Source organism: Cucurbita pepo, chromosome LG03, assembly GCF_002806865.2.
Source record: "Cucurbita pepo subsp. pepo cultivar mu-cu-16 chromosome LG03, ASM280686v2, whole genome shotgun sequence".
NCBI lineage: Eukaryota > Viridiplantae > Streptophyta > Magnoliopsida > Cucurbitales > Cucurbitaceae > Cucurbita > Cucurbita pepo.
The window spans coordinates 12,409,587-12,427,225 of NC_036640.1; the positions used below are offsets into that span (position 1 = coordinate 12,409,587).

The 17,639-nt window shown below is 40.2% G+C and overlaps 3 protein-coding genes across 7 annotated transcripts; 2 read left to right on the top strand and 1 right to left on the bottom strand.

Moving 5' to 3' along the window:
* Positions 1-1,143: 1,143 nt before the first annotated feature.
* Positions 1,144-4,883, bottom strand: LOC111789777 (heat stress transcription factor A-5-like). Of its 4 annotated transcripts, none has more exons than XM_023670462.1 (3): positions 4,497-4,883; positions 2,667-3,808; positions 1,144-1,166 (listed from the first exon to the last, which is right to left on the bottom strand). In XM_023670462.1, exons 1-2 carry the CDS (start codon positions 4,707-4,709, stop codon positions 2,675-2,677), a joined length of 1,347 nt encoding a protein of 448 aa, XP_023526230.1. In that variant the 5' UTR covers positions 4,710-4,883; the 3' UTR covers positions 1,144-1,166; positions 2,667-2,674. The 4 variants fall into 4 exon arrangements, with proteins under 4 accessions (XP_023526230.1, XP_023526229.1, XP_023526228.1 ...); XM_023670461.1 differs by having other exon boundaries at positions 1,160-1,175; XM_023670460.1 differs by lacking the exon at positions 1,144-1,166 and adding an exon at positions 1,918-2,552.
* Positions 4,884-7,565: 2,682 nt separating this feature from the next.
* LOC111791557 (trihelix transcription factor ASIL2-like) lies at positions 7,566-9,281 on the top strand. The gene has a single exon (XM_023672944.1). It carries the CDS (start codon positions 7,880-7,882, stop codon positions 8,972-8,974), a length of 1,095 nt encoding a protein of 364 aa, XP_023528712.1. The 5' UTR covers positions 7,566-7,879; the 3' UTR covers positions 8,975-9,281.
* Positions 9,282-11,199: 1,918 nt separating this feature from the next.
* On the top strand, positions 11,200-17,234 carry LOC111790024 (nucleolin-like). Of its 2 annotated transcripts, none has more exons than XM_023670786.1 (11): positions 11,200-11,776; positions 12,313-12,857; positions 12,961-13,050; positions 13,159-13,398; positions 13,762-13,983; positions 14,088-14,379; positions 14,453-14,763; positions 14,848-14,957; positions 15,099-15,148; positions 15,267-15,340; positions 15,422-17,234. In XM_023670786.1, exons 1-11 carry the CDS (start codon positions 11,431-11,433, stop codon positions 15,515-15,517), a joined length of 2,376 nt encoding a protein of 791 aa, XP_023526554.1. In that variant the 5' UTR covers positions 11,200-11,430; the 3' UTR covers positions 15,518-17,234. The 2 variants fall into 2 exon arrangements, with proteins under 2 accessions (XP_023526554.1, XP_023526553.1); XM_023670785.1 differs by having other exon boundaries at positions 11,201-11,776; positions 12,310-12,857.
* The last annotated feature ends 405 nt before the right edge of the window (positions 17,235-17,639 follow it).

A 17,639-nucleotide genomic window follows, 5' to 3' on the forward strand; every position in this document is an offset into this window, starting at 1 on the left:
CAAAAAGGGGCAATTTTGGTCAAAAGACAATCAATTTGCCTTTCCCTTGACGTTATGGATGGTTTGGGAGAGTGGGTTAGGTCAATTCCACAATGTTTTACTGAATTAATTTGCAAGCAAAAAACCAAAGAATTAAATCAAATGTAGGGATCGAATTTAACATAAGGAATGTAATAATGGGTATGGATCATCTAAAAATAAGCATGGCTTCATACTTAAAAGAATCAAATGATATATCAATAAAATTTTCAAGCTCTATTAAAAATTTTAAATACTTTGTACTTATTCAATTTAAGCTCTATTAGGAAATCAAAGATTCATAAAATGCAAACATCTAGAGAAAAATCATAATAAATTCTGAAATCAGTCCAAATACTTGTAAAAAGGAGAATAAGCATAATGTTTAATTGGATCTATAATGACTGAACTTGTTCTTCCTCTCGAAGGTAGTTCCGACATTGATTAATTAAAAGTAAGATCATCAATTTTAAGAAAGACATCTACATTGATATCAAAACTATTAAAATTTATGCTGAAAGTCGATAATATCATTTTATTCGCTACAAAAACATCATATAAAAATTTATGCTGAAAGTCGATAATATCATTTCATTCGCTACAAAAACATCATATAAAATTTGGGATCGTTTTGAGCATAAATACGCTACCGAAAACATGGCAGAGCTTGTGCAGTTGCAAGCGACAAAGAAAGACGCCTCATCAAGAAAATAATCTACAAAAACTGAATTCCTATGCAGATATGTTAAAGTTGTGGCAAGAAATAAAGCTTGAAAGAGTCGATGTTAATGCATTTGTAACTTTTTCAGTTCAAATCAAGAGAGAAGGGAGTAGCAATCAGAATCACAGTTAAGCTTAAGCTAACCGATCGATAAAGTACAGATTAAGAACGATTACTTAATCAATTTTACCTCTGATCTTCGAAACTGGAGAAGGTTACAGTATTCTCAATTTATCAATTGGTCCGGACTGAAAACTCAATTGAAGTGGTACGCGCAGCTTCTGAGTTTCTCAGCCAACAACTTCCCGCCCAAACCATTTTACATAATTAACCTCTTCCTTCTTGTAAGGCAGAAGAACTTCAATGACGTTGAAATTTCGATTGGACCGCGTTGTATTATAAATTGCATCAAAGCGTGATACAGATCCTAAGAATCCTAGCAAGAGAAGGCTGAGATTAAGCGGTAGAAACGGAGAAGAAAACCGACGAAAAACAGAGAAGAAAAGGCCATTGAAGATGAAGAAGGCGGGAATGTGAGAGAGAATAGAAATTTTCACTATTTATAAGGTGAAATATTTTCGTAGAGTACGCTACGCGGACGGCTTACGGTTCAATCGTGGGCTTCAGTTTAAGGCCCAAATAGAAGCCCACTTACCAAGTTGTCCAGTTGTACTTTTCGGCCCATTAAACTAATCAAAACGACTTGGGAAAAAAAATATCAATTTTAACAATTCAAATTATTAATTTCACGTAAATAAACGTAATTTTTAATGCTTCCTTCTTCAAATGGCAAGAAAATAATTTGGGATTATTACTATTTTTTATTTGGAAAATGACTTATCACATTCTACCAATAAAAAATAATTATTGATATCCGAGGAGGGTGAACAAAATGATCCTAACTCATTCGAGATTAGGGTTTGTTACTATTTTGGCGGGGTCAGAGGGGCTGTATCCATATTTTATCTCTATGTCCATATTCATATTTTATCGACATGCTCATCGAAAATACCGACGTTTCATCAATTTTGATATTAAATCATTAGCTAACATAGCTTGTTCAACAACTCGAGTGTAGATCTTTGTTTATCATGAAACTAGAATGAACAAAGACGAAACTACCACGTCTTGGTCTAGTGGTCAATAAAAGTCGATGTAAATAGAGAAAGAGGAAATACATTCAAGCTACTTAGTCGTCTATTAAAGATTTAATATCATACAAGTTTCTTCGATAACTAAATTTTGTATAATAACGGGTGCAAACTAGCTCGAGCAATTACAAACGTCTAAAAAGAAATGATTAAAGAAAAATAAAGAGGATTCATAGGCTCCAAGACAGTTTATTCCAGAGAATGCACTCAACATCCAAAATGGTTAAGCAACTCAGCAAAGACATGTGCGTGTGTGTGTTTCTTAGCAAAATTTTCCATGAATATACAGATGAAGTATTCAAGGTAAGTTGTGGTGAAGTCATCTCTAAGCTAAGGTATTTAATAAGTTGTAAAATTGACCTTCCTAATCACTCTCATGAACGAACACCATTAAGCACGGTTAAGCACGGTTGTAAGTGTACCACGAAGATGTTAGGAATCATGAATCTACACAATGGTATGTTATTGTCTACTTTGAGCATAAGCTCTCGTGGTTTTGCTTTTGGTTTCCCCAAAAAGTCTCGTACCAATTGAGATATATTCCTTACTTCTAAACCCATGATCAACCCCTTAATTAGCCGAGGTGGGACTCCACTCCCACAATCCTCAACAGAAGATCTCGCGCAACAGCGTACGAGTAACTCCGAAAAATCACAAAGAAACTAGAGAAAGTAACAGCAAATCCTAATCAGAATTCACTTATTGTTAACTGAGTGTCAAAACTAACTATGAAACAGAGAAACCTATATAAAGTGTCAGAAAAGCTTTGGGATTACCTGTATAGTCAAAGAGATAGGCCTGATCTCCCATCATATGGCTCCTTGTATAGATTTTCCCTGTGGTTAGAATCTGCCTCTTCACTTTCAGGACAACCTGGTCTTTCGGTAAGAAACTGTTCCCAGAAAACATCATTGACCCTGATAGGAGCAGCTGGAGGTCCATGATTGTTCATTGAGGTGTCTTGGGGACAACCCAGTCTAATATCTGATTCTTTTCCATTTGAAATTACCTTCGAATCTGGGGATTTTCTAACATTCTGATCCAGTTGTGGCGTTCTAACCGAACAAGCAGTGTCGTTGTTTCGCAGCGAAGAAGAAGCCAGGGTGAGATTCAAATGGCAGGAGATGTGACTATCTCCATCTTCTTTGGAACTAACATATGGTTGCAATAAGTGCAGAAGTGGGCTCTTGTCATTAGGTGATTTCCCTGTCAAAGATGAATCCCTCTTCAATATAAACGATGCCCCAGTGTCTGAGAGATCTAATGTTTCAGCTGCAAAATGAAGATGTTCTTGGACAGCTCTTGACATATTTCGTTGTGAACTTCCCCCTTCTTCATTTGAACTCTGAGTGCTACATGAAATCAAGTTAATATCTGATGCACATGAAGTTTCTAATCTCAGCTTATGTGAGAAATCTTGATGAAAAATATTCCCAGGCTCAGATTTGGAACTACAATGGCTATCCAAGAAACTGTTTTCGACGACTGGCTGTGAATGATCAGCAGAAGGCAGTCGTCTCTTTTTGTTAAATGCTGTAAAGTCCATAGACTCGACCCTGCGAGCAAGATGTTCAACAAAAGAAGGGTTCTGAACAGCCTTTTCTAAGAAAGCCAATAAATTCTTCTGCCTTTTTTCCATGCTTTCCACCTTCATCGTTAGTTCTTGCAACTGAAGTTTAGCACTCGATTTTTTCTGTTTGAACCTTGAGATATTAGCTTCAATTGTTGTTTTTTCACTTGATAGCCTCCCTATTTCATCTTCAAAAGCAGCTCTCTCTGGATCTACGTGAGATCCTTGAGGATTACTGTGACTGTGAATTGGTTTCCGACGGTGGATGTTCTTCAGCAGATGTTTTTTATCCTTTATGAAATCTTCATTGGCAAATTCCCACCTCTCAGCATCTTTCTTTCGAAAGCCCTGCCAACAAAATTTTCAAACCTCTCAAGTTCATGCTACTTTTTAATCCCATAGTCACTTCAGTTTTTCAAAACGAAAGAATGATATGATTTTCTTGTAAAATAGGTGTAGAACAGTAGCTGTTCAAGAGATGTTAGCATGACAGATGGAAAAATCATTCCCTCCGAAGGTCCATTTCTTGATATATGAATCGAGTAATAACAAATTGGGAGCAGGAGCGCAAGCGTAAGTGGAGAGAATTCTCTTCTTGTAGTATCTCAACTAGAAAGATCTGTTGGAAAATTCTTCTCAGAAAACTTCCCAAAGAAGGAGGCGATTTGAGAATCTCGAAGCTAATAGATTGCGTAACAGAATATGATTAACAAACGAAATTTGGTTTATCAACGCAACTCGTGATATGTAATTAGTTAAATCCCTACAAGTTACATCAATTGAAGCTCGTAAATACAGAAACAACTGGAATTGGAATGAATACAGAACAATCAAGAATCGCTAAAACGCATGAGATGAATGTATTATGTTTAAACACATATGCATATTATGTAAATGAGGGAGAAAAAACAGCAATAAAACCATTATTACGCAGTAAGGAACATACTCAACGATCAATTAACGGGAGGAAGAAACTCCAATCACAAAGACGACGAAATCAGAACACGAAGCGAAAGAGGAATTTCCAGAAACTTACGTAGGTATTAAGCTGCCGAATGAAGCTGGAGAAGTTGTTGTGCTTGAAAAACGTAGGAAGAAGAACGCGAGCGAACTCAGGGGGATTCCAGACCACAAAGCTGTTCTTGGAAGAGGACCATGAGACGATCTCGTCGGTGGCGGAGTCGTCAACCATTTCATAGGTCTTGATGAGAAACGGCGCCGGACCAGCGCCGCCAGCAGCTGCCTCCATTAGCCGTGAACGACGGCGGATCAAGATCTGAATTGATCACCAAAAGCGGCGGAGACCGAATTGAAGTGGAGAATTGGAGATGAAGATTACGGAGGTAGAGGATGAAGATGGTGGTTAGTTTTTGGTGTGTAATCGACCGGTGAGGTTCTTCAAGATTGACTTTGAGCTTATTAGTTCTTTATTTTCTGTGCTAAAAATAAATAAATAAATAAATAAATAAATAAAAGCTACCAACTATTTGTCTCGGTGACATTGGTAAACGGGTGGAGAGGAGTCGTTGGAGAATTTGGGAAGACTTTTTTCATTAAATAATTATAACCTTTTTATTTTTTATTTTGTTTTTTCAAACCCTACATTTTAATCTAAATTTTAAGAAAATGGTTTATTTTATATCTTAATGGAGAGGAGTTGACTTTATTTTTTAATTTTTTTCTCTTTCTTTTGCTCCCTCCTTTCGTGCTCACTTGAGCCAGTCTCTCGAAAGCAAGCTGGGAATCTCTCGTGTTACAAGGGATGTGAGTGAGCAAGAACTCTCTCGTTCCATATCCAAAGGACGTGAGTGAGTCCCTCGAAAACAAACGGGGAATCTCCCGTGTTACAAGGGATAGCAAGGAACCTCTCGTGTTACAAGGGATGTGAGTGAGCAAGAACTCTCTCGTTCCATATCCAAAGGACGTGAGTGAATCCCTAAAAACAAACAGGGAATCTTCTGTGTTACAAAGGATAGCATGGAATCCCGTGTTACAAAGGATGTGAGTGAGCAAGAACTACCCCATTCCATATCCAAAGCCTATGAGTGAGTCCCTCGAAAGCAAACAGGGGATCTCCCGTGTTACAATCAATCGTTCCATATCCAAAGGATACGAGTGAGTCCCTCAAAAGCAAAAAGGGGATCTCCCGTTATGTATCAAGGGATGTGAGTGAGCATAAAGCAACCATCGACATTAGCAAAGAGCAACAAAGGACGAAAAACAATGAAGGACGGGGAGAAAAGAGAAGAGAGACATATTATAAATAAAATTGTGGTAGGAGACAATTTTAAATTGGGACATAATTAAGGTAATTTAGCCTAATTTTATTCATAAATCAACCCATTTTTAGAATTTTGTTCCTTTGGTACTAAAAGGAATCCAACAAAAAAAAGAAAAAAAAAGAGAGTTACATATAGAAATGGGAAGCAAAAAGAATGAGAAGAAATCTGAAAATCCCCAAATTGCTCCACCACCAAGGCCAAATCCCATGTGAAGATTAAGAGAGAGAGAGAGAGAGAGAGAGAGAGAGAGAGAGAGAGAGAGAGAGAGGAAAAAAGAGCCCCCAGTGGCGAGTCCCCACGCCAAACGCCATCCATNACTTGAGCCAGTCTCTCGAAAGCAAGCTGGGAATCTCTCGTGTTACAAGGGATGTGAGTGAGCAAGAACTCTCTCGTTCCATATCCAAAGGACGTGAGTGAGTCCCTCGAAAACAAACGGGGAATCTCCCGTGTTACAAGGGATAGCAAGGAACCTCTCGTGTTACAAGGGATGTGAGTGAGCAAGAACTCTCTCGTTCCATATCCAAAGGACGTGAGTGAATCCCTAAAAACAAACAGGGAATCTTCTGTGTTACAAAGGATAGCATGGAATCCCGTGTTACAAAGGATGTGAGTGAGCAAGAACTACCCCATTCCATATCCAAAGCCTATGAGTGAGTCCCTCGAAAGCAAACAGGGGATCTCCCGTGTTACAATCAATCGTTCCATATCCAAAGGATACGAGTGAGTCCCTCAAAAGCAAAAAGGGGATCTCCCGTTATGTATCAAGGGATGTGAGTGAGCATAAAGCAACCATCGACATTAGCAAAGAGCAACAAAGGACGAAAAACAATGAAGGACGGGGAGAAAAGAGAAGAGAGACATATTATAAATAAAATTGTGGTAGGAGACAATTTTAAATTGGGACATAATTAAGGTAATTTAGCCTAATTTTATTCATAAATCAACCCATTTTTAGAATTTTGTTCCTTTGGTACTAAAAGGAATCCAACAAAAAAAAGAAAAAAAAAGAGAGTTACATATAGAAATGGGAAGCAAAAAGAATGAGAAGAAATCTGAAAATCCCCAAATTGCTCCACCACCAAGGCCAAATCCCATGTGAAGATTAAGAGAGAGAGAGAGAGAGAGAGAGAGAGAGAGAGAGAGAGAGAGAGAGAGGAAAAAAGAGCCCCCAGTGGCGAGTCCCCACGCCAAACGCCATCCATCCCTCCACCCACACCCACCCACCCACCCCACCCTTGGCGGCGGCTTACATGCCCATCGCCCACCATCCCATCACCCTCCCCGCCCAATCAACTTTCGACATGTCACTACTTTCCCTCCTCCTCCCCTGCGCCCCACGCGCACTTTATCACCTCCCTCCCCCGGCGCACCTTAGCCCTCCCCCCTTAGCGGTGGCCTCATCCTCAAATTCCTCCCCCCTTTCCTCTTTCNAGAAAAGAGAAGAGAGACATATTATAAATAAAATTGTGGTAGGAGACAATTTTAAATTGGGACATAATTAAGGTAATTTAGCCTAATTTTATTCATAAATCAACCCATTTTTAGAATTTTGTTCCTTTGGTACTAAAAGGAATCCAACAAAAAAAAGAAAAAAAAAGAGAGTTACATATAGAAATGGGAAGCAAAAAGAATGAGAAGAAATCTGAAAATCCCCAAATTGCTCCACCACCAAGGCCAAATCCCATGTGAAGATTAAGAGAGAGAGAGAGAGAGAGAGAGAGAGAGAGAGAGAGAGAGAGAGAGGAAAAAAGAGCCCCCAGTGGCGAGTCCCCACGCCAAACGCCATCCATCCCTCCACCCACACCCACCCACCCACCCCACCCTTGGCGGCGGCTTACATGCCCATCGCCCACCATCCCATCACCCTCCCCGCCCAATCAACTTTCGACATGTCACTACTTTCCCTCCTCCTCCCCTGCGCCCCACGCGCACTTTATCACCTCCCTCCCCCGGCGCACCTTAGCCCTCCCCCCTTAGCGGTGGCCTCATCCTCAAATTCCTCCCCCCTTTCCTCTTTCTCTTTCTCTCTCCGCCGCTCTCTCTTCTTCAACCCTCTTCCTCTCCCAGATCTACTCCCTTCCCCTTTCTGGGTTCTCTTCAGATCTCTCAATTTTCCATTCTTTTTCGTGAATCCTTTATGATTTCCTCTGCCATGGGATCTCCTTCATCGCCGATCGATGGATCCCCCTCTTCTTCTCACCCTTCCAATCCGCTTCAAGCGCTGCCGCTTTCAGCTCCTCTGCCTCCTCCGTCCAATCCGCCGCCGCAGGCTACGGCCTCGTCTCGCCGTCTTCCGCCTCCCTGCTGGTCGCACGATGAGACGATTGCTCTCATCGATTCTTACAGGGATAAGTGGTATTCCCTTCGTCGGGGGAATCTCAAGGCCACTCACTGGCAGGATGTTGCCGATTCCGTTTCACATCGTTGCCCTAACGCGTCGCCGCCGAAGACCGCCGTGCAGTGCCGTCACAAGATGGAGAAACTCCGGAAGCGGTACCGTACTGAGCTTCAGCGGGCTCGGTCTATGCCGCTTTCGCGATTTACGTCCTCCTGGGTTCATTTTAAGCGAATGGATGCTATGGAGAAGGGGCCGTCCGCAAAGCCGGAGGAATCGGATAGCGGTGGGGAGGAGGAGGAGGAGGAGGATGAAGATGATCAAGAACTGTACGAAGAGTTTAGGAATGCTGGGGCTTCTGGGACTCGGAGTGTGAGAAAATTGTATGGAAATGGAATTACCAGTGGCGGGAGTAATAATGGTGGCGGTGGAAGTGGCGGAGATGGAGCCGCGGCGGGAGGGTTTCGGATTCGAATTCCGACTGGTGTGAGTATAGCGCAACCAGGGTTGAAAAATTATCCAAAAGCTGAACAAAAGATGAACCCTAATTCAAATCCAGGTTCAGGGATGAACCCTGCCGCTGTTAATTTCGGTACCAGAGTTGTGAGGGAGTCAAATCCGATGAGGCCGGTGACGGGGAAGAGAGGGGAGAGGGAAAGGGAAGGAGATCCAGTTGCAGAGATGGTGTCCGCCATTAAAACACTGGGAGATGGGTTTGTAAGAATGGAGCGGATGAAGATGGAAATGGCCAGAGAGATCGAAGCTATGAGAATGGAAATGGAGATCAAACGAACAGAGATGATTCTTGATTCACAGCAGCGGATTGTGGAGGCTTTTGCCAAGGCAGTTACTGAAAACAAGAAGAAGGCGAAGAGAATCCCTTCTCCAGAGGCCTAAAATGGCTGCCCCTTCCTCCATTTTTGAGCTCAATTTGCTCAAATTCCAATGGGGTTTTCTTCCTTCCTCTCAAAAGATGATTAGTTGTAGAGAATATCAGGTTCTGAAACTCGACAATGATCCTAGTTAGGTTCTTCCTCATGTTTTGTTCCACTTTTTTTCTTCTTCCACATTGTTCTGTTCATCTTTGACTGGATTAGCTAGATTGTGATTGTCTAATCAATGTAGCCATAAACAAAAGCTTTGATAAATTTTCACATATAGAGGTAAATTATTATTACTATTCAGTTTCGTTGTTCTCTGCAAATTCTAGTCTCATTGTGTTCATCTGTTCAACATGAAGAACAACAAGCTGTTCTTCCTGTTTGTTTTGTTCCGTCTGAAACTTCTGAACTTGCTGCAGTTTGTAGCTTCCAAACATGTGGAAGGGAGGTTCATATTGTGAGAAAGAATCAGATTTTTTTTAAGTTTCTTTTTCTGTTAAGTTTTTGTGAAGAAGAAGATGAAGATGAAGCAGGTGTTTGAACTTCTTGTAGCTGGGTGGTCTCTTGAGCATCTGCAGCTTTATCCTTGTCTTTGACTGTTTTTATCGGGGTAGGTGGCCGAAACTCTTTTTTCTTGAAACCAAAAGACGAGCAATGGCAGGAAAGAGGAAACTCTTTTTTCTTGAAACAGGACGTGCAATGGTAGTAGGGTGATGAGTTTGAGGATCCGGTGTCTCAAGGGGTGAAGGAACTCTTTTTTCTTGAAACTAAAGGACGAGTGACGGTACCAGGATGATGAGCTTAAGGATCAGGCGTCTCAGGGGCGACGAAACTCTTTTTTCTTGAAACTAGAGGACGAGTGACGATACTAAGGTGATGAGCTTGAGGATCAGGCGTCTGAAGAGGTGACGAAACTCTTTTTTCTTGAAACTAAAGGACGAGTGATGGTACCAGGGTGATGAGCTTAAGGATCAGACGTCTCAGGGGCAATGGAACTCTTTTTTCTTGAAACTAGAGGACGAGTGAAGGTACCTGGGTGATGAGCTTGAGGATCAAGCGTCTTAGAAGCGAATGAACTCTAAGAAACTCTTTTTTCTTGAAACCAGAGGACAAGCAACGGTATCAGGATGATGAGCTTGAGGATGAGGTGGCGTAAGAACCCTTTTTCTTGATACCAGAGGACGAGCAACCAACAATATTAGGGTGATGAACTTGAGGATCAGGCGTCTCGAGCGCGAAGGAGTCTCTTGAGTATCTGGAGCGATTGGTGGGTGAGTTCATTGGCTGACCATTTTTCTCTTAAAAAAGGCCAAATTCCTTTGGATTTCTTGGCGTTTGTGTTCATGGCCTTCGAAACAATGCAAGTCCCTTTTTAACCCTTTTTTGAGCTTCAGATCGGCTCAAAAGTGCTCGGGAGTGATTGTAAGGAGATGTATTAGAAAGTGCTTTTACTTGCACTCACCTTATCTCAGCTCTATAAACTTTTTAGAAAATTATATAATTCAATAAGTATTTAAAGAAAATTTAATTAAAAAAAAAAACAAAAAACAAAATGGTTATCGAGCTTAATTGTTCAAAATGCCCGAATGAGAGATATTTAAAGACGTTTTGGTTCAAAAAGAATAACCCGTGTTTATAAACTACAAAAATCAAGCACGTTTACTTCTTGACCCCATCTAAAATCTTATTCCATTTTCTATTCCTCGGGCCCACATGCCTCTTTTTCTTTTCTTAACGACGAAGTTTATCTTCCATCATCTCATTTGTCGGCCTTGACCTCTTATTTTGAGGTCATATCTAGCATTCAGGATTTGCCTCTCGATTTGATACTGTTTTTGGGGCTCGTACTGAAACGTTTCAGTGCTTTACTTTTGGATGTCCAGTCGATTGTTGCGTCTCGACACATTTCAAGGGAACCAACTAACTCAGGGTTCGAGCCTCAACACATTTTAGAAGAACCAACTAACTCAAGGTTCGAGTGACATTTCAGTTCTTTATTTACCTCCTTTTCCTAATACTACATTTTAGTATTAATATTTTGTTTTGTTGAATAAAATAGCAAGTTAAAAATAAATATATATCATCCTTTACCGAATTGAAGTAATAAAGAAAAAAACGCATCATATCATACGCGCGCCATCAGACGGTGATTAAAACGGTCACACGGTAAGGGCGTGGACCAAGTGGCACAGACAAGTAACTCCTCTTGGCTTATAAATCACGTCCTCGTTATTAGGGTTTCTAATTTTCCACCGCTCTATATATGCTCAATTTCTTCTCTCTCTTCCATTGTTTCTAGGGTTTTTTTTCTTTCTTTTTTTTCTTTAATCTTACGATTTTGAAGCGCTTGTATTTCCGAAAAGATTTCGTATTTCCACCACACGATTTGAATCTCTCAGAGCTTATAGGGTTGTACATCTTCGACGTTTCAGATCTCTGTAGTTGTTCTGATAATTCTGCGAATTTCTCGAGATGCCTCCAAGGACGGTGAAGAGAGGGGGGGCGTCGGCAGGTTCGAAGAGAGGTGGGAGGGTTACCAGAGGTACGCCGAAGAAGCAGGAGAAGCAGGAGCCGGTGGTGGAACGGGAGGTTGTCGAAGAGGTAGCGAAGGTAGAGGAGGTCTCGGTGGTTGAGGTTGAAGAAACCAAGGAGCTTCGTGAGGAAGTCACAGTGCAGGAAAAAAGCCCTGTTGTCGAAGATAAGCCCGTTATTCAGAATAAACCGGTAGTTGTCGAGGAGAAACAGCCGATTGCCATAGACGTCGAGGAGGTTGAACCTTCGCACGAAGTTAGATCGAAGCAGTCCGCTCCTCCTAAAAGTAAGTACTGCCCTCTGATTTCGAGAACGTTTGCAATAGGGTTGGGAATCGTTGATTTTCTTTTCTGTATGTACGTTTAATTGATGGGTATTAGTAATTATATTCCGTAGTTCGAATTTGAGACACGATATTACTTCTTGCACCCTTTTCCTAAGTGCCTTCTTTCCCAAAGCTTAAGGTGGATGTACTTATATGGCGATGAAAGTACTAGTTTTCCAGGGGTAATATTAATTAAAATGATCTTTTGAGGATGGAGACGTGAAAATTGCTATCGTCGCAGAACTATGTGTACTTGTGTTACATTCTATTTATGTTTTTTAGGTGGAATCTCATTTCTTAACTTACCCTCTTTCCCTTAGCTCATATTATTGAGGTTTTGTCTGTATAAGGTGTGCGGGTACTTGGCCTGAAGTTGGAATATTTCTATCCCAAGTTCCAGGGCTATGCTTGGTTTTTACTTTTTTTAATACCCAGTGTATTTTCTTGAGTGAATTGTTGACTGGGATAGATCTTCAATGTACATCTCGTTTCAGAAGATGAAGAAGAAGTGAAGGACGAAGAATATGGAAAGGATGAGCGCTTGGATCTTGAAGATAATGATCCCGAATCAGAACCTGAGGAGGATGCAGGTTTTGAGTTTGATGAAAAAGAAATTGAACAGGAGGCTGTTCAGGAAGTGGTAGATGGAGAGGGTGAGCCTGTGGACAATGTGGGCCATGAGGAGGGTGATATGGGTGATGATGATGTTGACGATGCTCAGGAGGATCTCGAAGGAGAGGATGATGATCAACAAGTTGGTGAAGACCGTGATCATGCTGGGATGGTTGATGTTGATGAGGATGAGCATCATGAAGTTGTAAAGGAGAGGCGTAAACGCAAAGAATTTGAAGTGTTTGTTGGAGGCTTGGACAAGGATGTAAAAGAGGAGGATTTGAAGAAAGTTTTCAGTGCAGTTGGTGAAGTTACTGAAGTCAGACTGATGATGAACCCCCAGACAAAGAAGAATAAAGGTTTTGCATTCTTACGTTTTGCTACGGTGGAAGAGGCAAAGCGTGCTGTGTCGGAGCTAAAGAACCCAGTGGTATTTTAAGCATTTTTGAATATTTTCCTGTTTACATAGGATAATGGTAAAGATTTGGACATACCCCCTCAAGTTCATTATATTTAAATGCATGAAATTCCAGATTAATGGGAAACAATGCGGTGTGACTCCAAGTCAAGACAGCGACACACTGTTTCTTGGTAACATATGCAAGACATGGAAAAAGGACATTGTAAGTTGTGGGTTTATCAAGTTCTAGTGATCAGTGACTACTTTTTTTTTTTTTTTTTTGCTATAAGGAGTTTTGAATTTCCTGACTTTATGATATTACTGGAACCAGCTGAAGGAGAAGTTGAAACATTATGGAGTTGATAATGTTGAGGATCTGACATTGGTAGAAGATAGTAATAATGAAGGATCAAATCGTGGATTTGCCTTTTTGGAATTTGCATCGCGTTCAGATGCCATGGATGCCTTCAAGCGTCTACAAAAAAGGGATGTTGTATTTGGAGTTGATAGACCTGCCAAAGTGTCTTTTGCTGATTCTTTTATAGATCCTGGTGATGAAATTATGGCACAGGTTAGCATTGAGATAACTATTTAATATTCTTGAATGAAGTGTTGGGTATTTAATTTTTCTGACAAATTTACCAGTTGGAATTAAATTATTGGTATTGCTAGCATTATTTTTTGCTTGCGAAGTATCATAATTTATCTTTGGATAAAAATGTGGAACTTGTCGTTATTTCAGGAAATATTATTTGAGTCAAGTAATGTTTTGTTTTTGGTATATATGGTTAATTATGATGCTTGTATTTTTTTGTGCTATCAAGTATTTCTCTTGTTCTGTTGACTGGGTGGGGGTATTTGACATGTGGATACTGTTTTCACTCACTGTTAGAATGTTCGATGATATTAAATTATTATTGTGACACACAAACAGGTTAAGACTGTTTTTGTTGATAGTCTCCCTGCCTCATGGGATGAAGAATTTGTTCGAGGACTGCTTAAAAAGTATGGAGAGATTGAAAAAATTGAGCTTGCCCGCAATATGCCTTCGGCAAAGAGAAAGGATTTTGGATTTGTCACATTTGACACACATGATGCTGCAGTTTCCTGTGCAAAAAGCATCAACAACTCAGAGCTGGGTGAAGGGGACAACAAGGTAAGCATTTTATTTATTTATTTATTTATTTTGCAGAATTAATGGATTTACTTTCTAAGGTTCCTGTTTCTGAAACAATTGCTTCTTCAATTTGCGTCTACTAGGCTAAAGTAAGGGCTAGATTGTCCAGGCCTTTGCAAAGGGGCAAAGGAAAACATGTTAGTCGTACTGATTATTGGCCTGGTCGTGCAACTGGACGAGCAGTAAGGGGTTCTTGGGGGCAACCAGGTCCACGAAGTCTTCCTGTTCGTGGAGTAAGAGGAGTTGGCAGCCATCTCCCACCTGTTGGTTTAAAGAGGCCAGGTGGGCTTAGAGATAGACGTCCTGTCAATGCAATGCCAGCACGAGGAAGACCAATTGCTCCCGTAGCTAGGTCTTACGATAGGGGACCTCCTGGTATGTATACTTTTTATACGGACGTTGAATTTGGTATTCAACTTCAAGTTGCTGATGTTTGTTTTCTGTACAGTTGCTTCTTATTCAAAGAGTAGCTTGAAGAGGGATTATGGTCGACGTGAGGAACTGCATCCATCCAGAAGCAGGATGCTTGTAGACTATGCCTCCAGGGTTGTACCTGAGAGAAATCCATCCTATAGAGATGATTATGCTTCACGTGCTGCTGCCTTCTCTGATCCACCTCGAAGAGATGCACCCAGGAGAGCTTATGTAGATGATGGATATGGCCGAAGGTTCGAGAGACCCCCTCCTCCAAGCTTCCGGGATGTACGTGCACGTGATTATGATGCTATAATAGGATCAAAACGCCCATATTCCTCATTGGTAAGATTTTTCATATGCATTATTTTGATACAGTTACATATATTTCTTGTTAGTAGTCTTAACTTATTTTGGCCAACTTTTTAGAGTGATGTGCCTCCAGCTTATGCTGATGCTGGTGTTCGTCAATCAAGAAGTCGTTTGGACTATGATTATGGTGCTGGTGCTTCTCAATATGGAGACGCTTATGACAGCAGGTTTGTTATTCCCCACATCATTGGAACACTAATATAGGGAAGATTTAGATTGTCTGCGATTAGATTAGATGCAATACAGTTGCAGTTTACTATTAGCTTCTAGTTTTATTGTTTTACCGACCCAGATTTCTGGTTTGATAGGATCAGCAGATCAAATATTGGAGGATATGATAGTCGAAGCTCCATCTCAGGTCAGGGTTTATACTAGGTGTTTATGTTGCGGCCTTCAGGCTATGAGACGTGGAGGAAGTTTCAGGTTGATAAATTCAAGACATTGTTTTGCTTATGATCCTTTCGTTGATTGTTCAGGTTCCTTTAGTAGTGACGTTGGTGGAATGTACTCGTCCAGCTATGGTGGGGATTACATGACTCGTGGTAGCAATGTATGAATTAATTTTTTTGTGAACATTTTATTTCGAGTTTTTTTTTTTTTTAAAGAATATTGATCATGTCTCTTTTTATAGGCGGGTAGCAGCTCTTACTCATCTATGTACCCTGGACGTAGTGTGGGAGGAGGCGGAAACTATATGGGCAGCGGTGGGTCTGGATCATACTATTGATGCAAGTCATACTGCTCTTTCATCGTTCCATTCTTGCCATGATTCTTCTTTCTTTTCTCTTCTCTCTTCTTTCTTCCTTTTATTTCCCCTCCTGCACTTTCTACGTTGGAGACCTTTTCTCCATAAGAAGAATGCCCTTCTTCTTTCTAAGAAGAGTGATTGGTGGAAGTGGAACAATATGGTCACAAGTTATCTGTTTATGGAACAGACTTGATATGAAAAAGAGGCTCCTATAGTATGTGGACAATGTTTGGAAGCGTACATTATCTGCCTACAGTTGTGGGAAGGAAACTTTATGAAGATTAACAGCCTCGAACTTTATTTCTAGAATATGTATTGAACCATGGACCCGACTGGTTAAGTTGTTAAGACCTTGGTTTTTGATATTTGTAATTCTGGATTGGACCATGTAAGGGAACTTGTGACATATTCAGAAGTGAAGAAAGACGTGCCTGATTGTGCATATTCTCATAAGTTGCATTTATGTTTTTCTCTTGAGAACACTTCCCTAAATGGAAGGTGGTGTTTGGGGGTCACAAGTGAAGAAATTGAATATTCTTCTTATGATGCCTTGATGGATTAGTGCAGTCTTGGAACCCCTCTATGGTTTGTAGGACTGAGAGACCAACAGTTGAATTCAAGTAAATTTTGCCCATGTGATCATTTGATGCAAGAAATATCAAGCTTTTTGGATACTTTCTAGTACTGATAAAGTCTTTGGAGTGTTGATTGATGATGATGGCTTAACTAGAGATGTACTGGAGCCTTTTATTCAATATATTTTATGACTTACTGGTATGCTCTGATCTGATACTGACAGGCTTTAGTTTGTTCTTAGACTGGTGGGGTATCTAACTTTGAAGTCTTACCATTATACAGAGCTTTAGTTTGTTCTTAGACTGGTGGGGTATCGAACTTTGAAGTCTTACCATTATACAGAGCTTTAGAGTTTTTTCTTAGACTGGTGTGGGGTACCAAACTCACAGAGGTTTTGCCTTCATTGAGAAACCAACCAAATTTTAAGTTTCTTTCAGTTGTGAGCATTGATATTCTGACCCTCCATTTGTGTGAGAGGAGGAGTGACCCGGGCGGTGGGGGGTGGGGGGATATTTTGGAGTGTGTGGGTGCCAAATTTAATTGAAGATGGAATCAACATATGGTGATGATGAGAGTCTGGTTTCTTTTTTCTTTGGTGGTATTAAATTGGACAAAAGATTGATGAATGGCACACACAATAGTAGACTCTATGTTCGCAGGGTATAGGAATGCCATGCCATTGACTTTTGCTGTGTTTTCAACGTTCTTTAGATATAGTAGCGAAACGGGTTTGTTTCGTGGAACTAGGATGTACTGTCTTTTCCGTTTACCTGCATCCTTTTGAACCTGCATCCTTTTGAACCTGTTTTTTGTGGCATTTGATTTGATTCTGATTTTTTCTGATTCTAGTAGCAGTGCTAAAAAATGCATGATTTGTGATTAGTGTAGCTGTTATATTTGTTGCGAAGTTTTGCTTGCAGGTCATGATTTGTGATTAGTGTAGTAAGGCACCAGTCAGGAGTCGCTTTTGTTGGTTCAAGACCGACCGACCGAACATATAGATAGCTAAAAAGTCCTGTTTTATCTTTACTTGTATGTGTATACTCAAACCTAATTCAATGTCATATTGTAACTTATATATAATAGTGTATTTTGGTGGTGGATCTTTCACTTGTTTTGATGGGAACCCTTTTTTAGAGGCAGAGTTCTTAAAAGTCCACAGGTTTTTTCACAAAGCACTGGAGAAACCGTTCAATTTGGTTGATGTATGTATGTTTAAATGACCATTTAAATTCAATTATGTTGGGGTCCCTCGAATCTCCAATAATCATTTAATGAAGGCTTAATAATATGCATTTAATTATCCTTTTGTTCTTATACTTGTATGCTATTTATTTCAATATTATTCTATAAATGTGGAGTGAAATTATGACCTAAAATGAAGAAAGCCGTTTCTTTTTTCCGTTTTTTTCTTAATATAGATACAATTTTGGTTCATTAATGTATTTAATTTAGGGTTAATATTATTAACAAATTTGAAATTTTTAATATTTTATTTATGGTAACTAGATTTAAATTTGAATTT

Bases quoted from the DNA above. Each gene is read 5' to 3' on its own strand.
- LOC111789777 (XM_023670462.1), bottom strand. From the start codon at position 4,709: ATGGAGGCAGCTGCTGGCGGCGCTGGTCCGGCGCCGTTTCTCATCAAG. The intron at 3,809-4,496 runs GTAAGTTTCTGG...TTTTGTTGGCAG, and splicing joins TTCGGCAGCTTAATACCTAC to GGCTTTCGAAAGAAAGATGC.
- LOC111790024 (XM_023670785.1), top strand. From the start codon at position 11,431: ATGCCTCCAAGGACGGTGAAGAGAGGGGGGGCGTCGGCAGGTTCGAAG. The intron at 13,051-13,158 runs GTAAGTTGTGGG...TACTGGAACCAG, and splicing joins AGACATGGAAAAAGGACATT to CTGAAGGAGAAGTTGAAACA. The intron at 15,149-15,266 runs GTCAGGGTTTAT...TTGATTGTTCAG, and splicing joins TAGTCGAAGCTCCATCTCAG to GTTCCTTTAGTAGTGACGTT.
- LOC111791557 (XM_023672944.1), top strand. From the start codon at position 7,880: ATGATTTCCTCTGCCATGGGATCTCCTTCATCGCCGATCGATGGATCC.